An 8,751-nucleotide genomic window follows, 5' to 3' on the forward strand; every position below is an offset into this window, starting at 1 on the left:
ATTTTTCAAATATTTGTTCAACAAATATTATTCTGTGCTAGGCACAGTTCTAGGCACTGGCACATTTCCTCGCCAAACAGCTAACATTATTTGCTTACTGACAAGCCTCTAAGAAGACCTTGGGCCTTGACTCCCTGGACTGAACACCAGTGGGTGGGCATACAGTCAAAACGTGTAAAGATGGCAATTTAGTGGGAACCAGATTCCTGACTTAAATAGGTTCCTTCATTACCTTCTAGTCCTACTTTCCATTGCCAGAGAGATACAGTTTCCCATCTCAAAACAAGTGAGATTTTAAGCTTTCTCAATCTTTCTTGGCCATTGAAACTATCACAATTCACTATCTGTGCTTTCTACATCAAATAGACATTGGATAGGATGGAATCAAGAAACCTCACAGGCACACTATAATACTTCTTAGGGAGTACTTCACAGTCGTTAGTGAGCTCTGCCCCATAGCACTATGATGAAATGTTCTCAGGTCAGAATCCAACACAGTGGCCTCTACCTACATGTAGATTACTGAGCACTTAAAATGTGGCTGTTGTGACTGAGGAACTGAATTTCTAACCATTAAACATCACATGTGGGTAGTGGCTATTGTATTGGTTGGCAGAGCTCTAAATATTTGGCTTTACAGGACTTTCTAAGTCACACTGTGTTAATCATTTAATGTTTCCATTCTTACTCATGTGCTGAAGTATTCTAGATGACAAAGGCTTAAAAGAGATGACTATAAGAGATCATTGAAGGCTATAAGAACTTTGTGAATCACAAAATTCCTATTTTACAGACTGGAAAATGTGATGACTTGCCTGTATCATACAGCTTGTTGGTTGTAGTGGTCGCCTGGAATTAGAATGGGAAAGACTAGAGATCTCTTCAAGAAAATTAGAGATACTAAGGGAACATTACATGCAAAGATGAACACAATAAAGGACAGAAATGGTACGGATCTAACAGAAGCGGAAGATATTAAGAAGAGGGGGCAAGAATACACAGAAGAACTATACAAAAAGATCTTCATGACCCAGATAACCATGATGGTGTGATCATTCACCTAGAGCCAGACATCCTGGAGTGCAAAGTCAAGTGGGCCTTAGAAAGCATCACTATGAACAAAGCTAGTGGAGGTGATGGAATTCCAGTTGAGCTATTTCAAATCCTTAAAGATGATGCTGTGAAAGTGCTGCACTCAAGATGCCAGCAAATCTGGAAAACTCAGCAGTGCCCACAGGACTGGAAAAGGTGAGTTTTCATTCCAATCCCAAAGAAAGGCAATGCCAAAGAATGCTCAAACTACTGCACAATTGCACTCATCACACACACTAGTAAAGTAACGCTCAAAATTCTCCATGCCAGACTTCAACAGTACTTGAACCAAGCCACTTCCAGATATTCAAGCTGGATTTAGAAAAGGCAGATGAACCAGAGGTCAAATTGCCAACATCTGTTGGATCACTGAAAAAACAAGAGAGTTCCAGAAAAACATCTACTTCTGCTTTATAGACTACGCCAAAGCCTTTGACTATATGGATCACAACAAACTGTGGATAATTCTTAAAAGAGATGGGAGTACCACCAGATCCTGACCTTCTTCATGAGAAATCTGTATGCAGGTCAAGAAGCAACAGTTAGAACTAGACATGAAACAACAGACTGGTTCCAAATTGGGAAAGGAGTATGTCAAGGGTGTATATTGTCACCATGGTTATTTAACTTATATGTAGAGTACATCATGCAAAATGTCAGGCTGGATGAAGCACAAGCTGGAATCAAGACAGCTGGGAGAAATATCAATAGCCTCAGAAAGGCAGATGACACCACCCTTATGGCAGAAAGTGAAGAAGAACTAAAGAGCTTCTTGATGAAAGTGAAAGAGGAGAGTGAAAAAGTTGGCTTAACTAAGATCATGGCATCCAGTCCCATCACTTCATGGCAAATAGATGGAGAAACAATGGAAACAGTGAAAGACTATTTTTATGGGCTCCAAAATCACTGTAGATGGTGACTACAGCCAAGAAATTAAAAGATGCTTACTCCTTGGAAGGAAAGCTATGACCAACCTAGACAGCACATTAAAAAGCAGAGACATTACTTTACTGACAAAGGTCCGTCTAGTCAAAGCTATGGTTTTTCCAGTAGTCATATATGGATGTGAGAGTTGGACTATAAAGAAAGCTGAGTGCCGAAGAACTGACGCTTTTGAACTGTGGTCTTTAAGACTCTTGGGAGTCCGCTTGGACTGTAAGGAGATCAAACCATTCAATCCTAAAGGGAATTATTCCTGAAAATTTATTCGAAGGACTGATGCTAAAGCTGAAACTCCAATACTTCGGCCGTGTGATGTGAAGAACCGACTCATTGGAAAAGACCCTAATGCTGGGAAAGATCGAAGGTGGGAGGAGAAGGGGACGTCAGAGGATGAGATGGTTGGATGGCATTACCAACACGATGGACGTTAGTTTGAGTAGGCTCTGGAGTTGGTGATGGACAGGGAGGCTTGGCGTGCTGCAGTCCATGGGGTTGCAAAGAGTCCTACACGACTGAGCGACTGAGCTGAACTGAAGCAGAACCCTCACCCTCTAAACTCCATCTGGTGTTCTGACTCCGCGGTGAGTCGGTATGCGCCATCAACAACTGGAGACGTGAGCTGGGATGGAAGTTTGAGATTTACAGCAGAGAAAAGTACATTTTCATTTCCTAAGTAAGTCTTTTAAAAATAAATACGGACTAAACTTAAATCCGTCCATTTTTTAGTATGAAGTTCACCAATGAGAATAAGAATGCTGTCTGGGGCACGCCATAGAAGTGAAATTGCTCCAATCTCAGGCCACCCACGCCCAGGTATTTATCTTGACTCGGACGCACGGTGTAAAGAAAACTGACGAGTAGTTACGCGTGTTAACAACCTGTCTAACAAGCTGAGTCAGTTAAACAGTCTTGCCAGCCTGGCACCCGTGGCAAAACAACCACCTGTCTGAGGGAAAGCTCACCCGCGGGCCCGGCTGGAGCCTACCTGCGCGCGTCGCGCCGTCCGCGCCGCTGTCCGCGCCGCCCAGGCTCGCGGCCGCGCGCAGCGCGCTCCCGCAGCCGGCCGACAGGGTGCCTGTGGCCCTCCGCGCCAGGGTCAGGATGGGGGCGGACCAGGCTTCCGTCGCCGCCCGCGACTTCGCCGCCCGCCGCAGTTCGCCTGGGCCCGGCACCTGGCTCCGGTCCACGATCTCAAACTCTTCCCCCGGCTCCGGCCCCGGCTCCTGCTCCGGCCGGCCGCCGTCGCCCCCGTCAGCCATTTTGGCCGTGTCACGTGCCCCCGGCGGGCGGCGGGCGAGGCGCGGGCGGGCGCTGTTACGTCCTCGCCGCTCGCTTTCGTGTTCGCGCCCGGTTTTCTTCCTCTTCGCAGTTCTACTCTCGTTTCTCTCAGTTTAGAAAAGCTCGGGAAGGCGCAAGTCATAAAATACGCGTCCACGTTCTCATCAGCTGGGGGGACTTGTTTCCGTTGAAGTTCCTCTTGGGGTTTCTCCCTTTTTCGTGGTGCCTCCTGTAACAGAGCCCCAGAGGCCGTAGTTTTCTTTGTGACAGAATTCCCTCTTTTAAATTTTCATTTCATATTTTGCTTTGCTTAGCCATTATTCTGCGGTAGTTTTCAGAACAAACCCTAAAAGAGCGGGTAAGGAAACTCTGGAACAGTTCAGGCAGGAAGGCAGGACTTAAAAAAAAAAATAACTGGAAACTGACAACTTGGCAGTGTTCTTTTGAACATACTGAGATGGAATGGGAAGCAGGAGGTCCGGTTGCTTTTGCTCAGTCGCTCAGTCGTGTCTGACTTTTTGCAACCCTAGGGACTGCAGGACATCAGGTTTCCCTGTCCCTGACTGACTCCTGGAGTTTGCTCAAACTCTTGTTCATTGAGTCACTCGATGCCATCTAACCATCTCATCCTCTGTCTCCTTCTTTTCCCTTCAATCTTTCCCAGCATCAGAGTCTTTTTCCAATGAGTCAGCTGTTCCCATCAGGTGGCCAAAGTATCGGTGCTTCAGCATCAGTCCTTCCCATGAATGTTCTGACTGGTTTGATAACCTTGCTGTCTAAAAGACTCTCAAAAGTCTTCTCCAACACCACAGTTCAAAACCATCAATTCTTCAGCACTCAGCCTTCTTTATGGTCCAACTCTCACATCCATACATGACTATTGGAAAAACCACAGCTTTGACTACATGGCCCATTGCCAGCAAAGTGATGGCTCCGCTTTTTAATACGCTTTTTAGGTTAGTAGTTGGAGAAGGCAATGGCACCTCACTCCAGTACTCTTGCCTGGAAAATCCCATGGACGGAAGAGCCTGGTGGGCTGCAGTCCATGGAGTCCCTAGGAGTCGGACGCGACTAAGCGACTTCACTTTTACCTTTCACTTTCATGCATTGGAGAAGGAAATGGCAACCCACTCCAGTGTTCTTGCCTGGAGAATCCCAGGGATGGGGGAGCCTGGTGGGCTGCTGTCTATGGGGTCGCAAAGAGTCGGACACGACAGAGGCGACTTAGCAGCAGCAGGTTAGTAGTAGCTCTTCTTTCAAGGAGCAGGCATTTTTAATTTCATGGCTGCAGTCACCATCTGCAGTTGTTTTGGAGACCAAGAAAATAAAGTCTCACTGTTTCCACTTTTTCCTCATATCTTTGCCATTAAGTGATAGGACTTGATGCCATGGTCTTAGTTTTTTGAATGTTGAGTTTTAGGCCAGCATTTTGGATTAAAAAGAGAAAGAACCAACTCTCCTCTTTCACCCAGGGCAAGAGGCTCTTTAATTTTTAAAAAATTTGTTTATTTTTTTAATTGAAGGATAATTGCTTTACAGAATTAGGTTGTTGTCTGTCAAACCTGAACATGATACAGCCTTAGGTATACATATATCCCCTCCCTTTTGAACCTCCCTCCCATTTCCCTCCCCATTCCACCCCTCTGGGTTGATGTGTGTGTGTGTGTGTGTGTGTGTGTGTGTTAGCCGCTCAGTCATATCTGACTCTGTGACCCCATGGACTGTAGCCTGCCGGGCTTCTCTGTCCATAGAATTCTCCAGGCAAGAATACAGGAGTGGATTGCCAGTCCCTTCTCCAGAGGAACTTTCAACCCAGGGATCAAACCCTGGCCTCTTGCATCACAGGCAGATTCTTTACCATTTGAGCTACAGAGAAGTCCCAGGTTTATACAGAACCCCTGTTTGAGTTTCCTGAGTCATACAGCAAATTCCCCTTGGCTCTCTATTTTACATATGGTAATGTAAGTTTCCACGTTACACTTTCCATACATCTTACTCTCTCCTCCCCTCTCCCCATGTCCGTAAGTCTATTCTCTATGTCTGCATCTCCATTGCTGACCTGTAAATAAGTTCTTCAGTGCCATTTTTCTAGATTCCATATATATGTGTTAGAATACGATATTTATCTTTCTCTTTCTGACTTCACTCTGTATAATAGGTTCTAGGTTCATCCACCTCATTAGAATGGACTCAAATGCATTCCTCTTTATGGCTGAGTAATATTCCATTGGGTATATGTACCACAACTTTTTATTTAGTTCCGCTTCACTTTCTGCCAGTAGGGTGGTGACATCTGCATATCTGAGGTTATTGATATCTCTCCCATCAGTCTTGATTCCAGCTTGAGCTTTGTCCAGCCTGGCATTTTTTATGATGTACTCTGCATAGAAGTTAAATAAGCAGGGTGACATACACAGCCATGATACTCTGTTCCCAATTTTGAACCAGTTCGTTGTTCCATGTCTGGTTCTAACTATTGCTTCTTGACCTGCATACAGGTTTCTTAAGAGGCAGGTAAGGGGTCTGGTATTCCCATTTCTTTAAGAATTTCTGACAGTTTGTTGTGATCCACACAGAAAAGAGGCTTTAGCGTAGTCAATGAATTAGATGATCTTCTGGAATTCAATTGCTTTTCCTATGATCCAACAGTTCAGTTCAGTTTAGTTCAGTTGCTCAGTCGTGTCCCACTCTTTGCAACCCATGGACTGCAGCACGCCAAGCCTCCCTGTCCATTTCACCACTCCTAGAGTTTACTCAAACTCATGTCCATTGAGTTGGTGATGCCATGCAACCATCTCATCCTCTGTCATCCCCTTCTCCTCTTGCTTTCAATCTTTCCCAGCATTAAGGTCTTTTCAAATGAGTCAGTTCTTCACATCAGGTGGCCAAAGTATTGGAGTTTCAGCGTCAACATCAGTCCTTCCAATGAACATTCAGGACTGATTTCCTTTAGGATGACTGATTGGATCTCCTTGCAGTCCAAGGGACTCTCAAGAGTCTTCTCCAACACCACAATTCAAAAGCATCAATTCTTCAGTGCTCACAGGACTAGTGGAAAAACCATAGCCTTGACTAGATGGACCTTTGTTGGCAAAGTAATGTCTCTGCTTTTTAACATGCTGTCTAGGTTGGTCATGGAGAAGGCAATGGCAACCCACTCCAGTACTCTTGCCTGGAAAATCCCATGGACGGAGGAGCCTGGTAGGCTGCAGTCCATGGGATCGCTGAGGGTTGGACACGACTGAGCGACTTCACTTTCACTTTTCACGTTCATGCATTGGAGAAGGAAATGGCAACCCACTCCAGTGTTCTTGCCTGGAGAATCCCAGGGACGGGGGAGCCTGGTGGGCTGCCGTCTATGGGGTCGCACAGAGTCGGACATGACTGAAGTGACTTAGCAGCTAGGTTGGTCATAGCTTTCCTTCCAAGGAGTAAGTGTCTTTTAATTTCTTGGCTGCAGTCACCATCTGCAGTGATTTTGGGACCCCTCAAAATAAAGTCTTCCACTGTTTCTCCATCTATTTGCCATGAAGTGATGGGACCGGATGCCATGATCTTTGTTTTCTGAATGTTGAGCTTTAAGCTAATTTTTTTACTGTCCTCTTTCACTTTCATCAAGAGGCTCTTTAGTTTTTCTTCACTTTCTGCCATAAGGGTGGTGTCATCTGCATATCTGAGGTTATTGATATTTCTCCTGGCAATCTAGATTCCAGCTTGTGCTTTATCCACCTGACATTTTGCATGATGTACTCTACATATGAGTTAACTAAGCAGGGTGACAGTAAACAGCCTTAATGTACTCCTTTCCCAATTTGAAACCAGTTCATTGTCCATGTTCAGTTCTAACTGTTGCTTCTTGACCTACATACAGGTTTCACAGGTGTTGGGTAAGCTGGTCTGGTATTCCCATCTCTCTATAAATTTCCACAGTTTGTTGTGATCCATACAGTCAGAGGTTTTTTCTATGATCCAACGGATTTTGGCAATTTGATCTCTGGTTCCTCTGCCTTTTCTAAATCCAGCTTGAACATCTGGAAGTGCTTAGTTCATGTACTTTTGAAGCCTTGCTTGGAGAATTTTGAGTGTTATTTTACTAGCATGTGTGATGAGTGCAATTGTACAGTAGTTTGAACATTCTTTGGCATTGCCTTTCTTTGAGATTGGAATGAAAACTGACCTTTTCCAGTCCTGCAGCCACTGCTGAGTTTTCCAGATTTGCTGGCATATTGAATCCAGCAATTTCACAGCATCATCTTTTAGGATTTGAACTAGCTCAACTGGAATTCCACCACCTCCACTAGCTTTGTTCGTAGTGATGCTTCCTAAGGCCCACTTGACTTTGCACTCCAGGATGTTTGGCTCTGGGTGAGTGATCACATCATCGTGATTATCTGGGTCATGAAGATCTTTTTTGTACATTTCTTTTGTGTATTCTTGCCACCTCTTCTTAATATCTTCTGCTTCTGTTAGGTCCATACCATTTACATCCTTTATTGTGCTCATCTTTGCATGAAATGTTCCCTTGGTGTCTCTTATTATCTTGAAGAGATTTCTAGTGTTTCCCCTTCTATTGTTTTCCTCTATTTCTTTGCATTGATCACTTAGGAAGGCTTTCTTATCTCTCCTTGCTGTTCTTTGGAACTCTGCATTCAGATGGGTATATCTTTCCTTTTCTCTTTTGCCTTTCACTTCTCTTCTTTTCTCACCTATTTCCAAAGCCTTCTCTGACAACCATTTTGCCTTTTTTCATTTCTTTTTCTTGGGGGTGGTTTTGATCACTGCCTCCTGTACACTGTCATGAGCTTTCATCCATAGTTCTTCAGGCACTCTTTCTGTCAGATCTAGTTCCTTGATCCTGTTTGTCACTTCCACTGTATAATTGCAAGGGATTTGATTTAGGTCGCAACTGAATGGTCTAGTGGTTTTCCCTACTTTCTTCAGTTTAAGTCTGAATTTGGCATAAGGAGTTCATAATCTGAGCCACAGTCAGCTCCCAGTCTTGTTTTTGCTGACTGTATAAAGATTCTCCATCTTAGGCTGCAAAGAATATAATCAATCTGATTTCGTTTTTGACCCCCTGGTGCTGTCCATATGTAGAGTTGTCTCTTGTGTTGTTGGAAGAGGGTGTTTGCTGTGACCAGTGAGTTCTCTTGGCAAAACTCTGTTAGCCTTTGCCCTGCGTCATTTTGTACTCAAAGGCCAGTTTTACTCCAGGTATCTCTTGACTTTCTGCTTTTGCATTCCAGTCCCCTATAATGAAAAGGACACCTTTTTTTGGTGTTAGTTCTAGAAGGTCTTGTAGGTCTTCATAGAACCATTCAACTTCAGTTTCTTCGGCATTAGTGGTTGGGGCATCAACTTGGATTACTGTGATATTGAATGGTTTGCCTTCAAAACAAACAGAGATCATTCTGTCATTTTTGAGATTACAATTCAGAC

At 44.3% G+C, this 8,751-nt stretch overlaps 1 protein-coding gene across 1 annotated transcript in view; it reads right to left on the reverse strand.

Moving 5' to 3' along the window:
* The window catches only part of RUFY1 (RUN and FYVE domain containing 1), a 66,023-nt gene extending 62,718 nt beyond the window's left edge, over window positions 1–3,305 (reverse strand). Inside the window, exon 1 of the mRNA XM_015095732.3 lies at window positions 3,020–3,305. Coding sequence (XP_014951218.2) covers window positions 3,020–3,293 — 274 coding nt within the window. The 5' untranslated portion in view covers window positions 3,294–3,305. The remainder of the gene's footprint in view (window positions 1–3,019) is intronic.
* Window positions 3,306–8,751: the final 5,446 nt, after the last annotated feature.

This window comes from Ovis aries, chromosome 5, assembly GCF_016772045.2.
Source record: "Ovis aries strain OAR_USU_Benz2616 breed Rambouillet chromosome 5, ARS-UI_Ramb_v3.0, whole genome shotgun sequence".
NCBI lineage: Eukaryota > Metazoa > Chordata > Mammalia > Artiodactyla > Bovidae > Ovis > Ovis aries.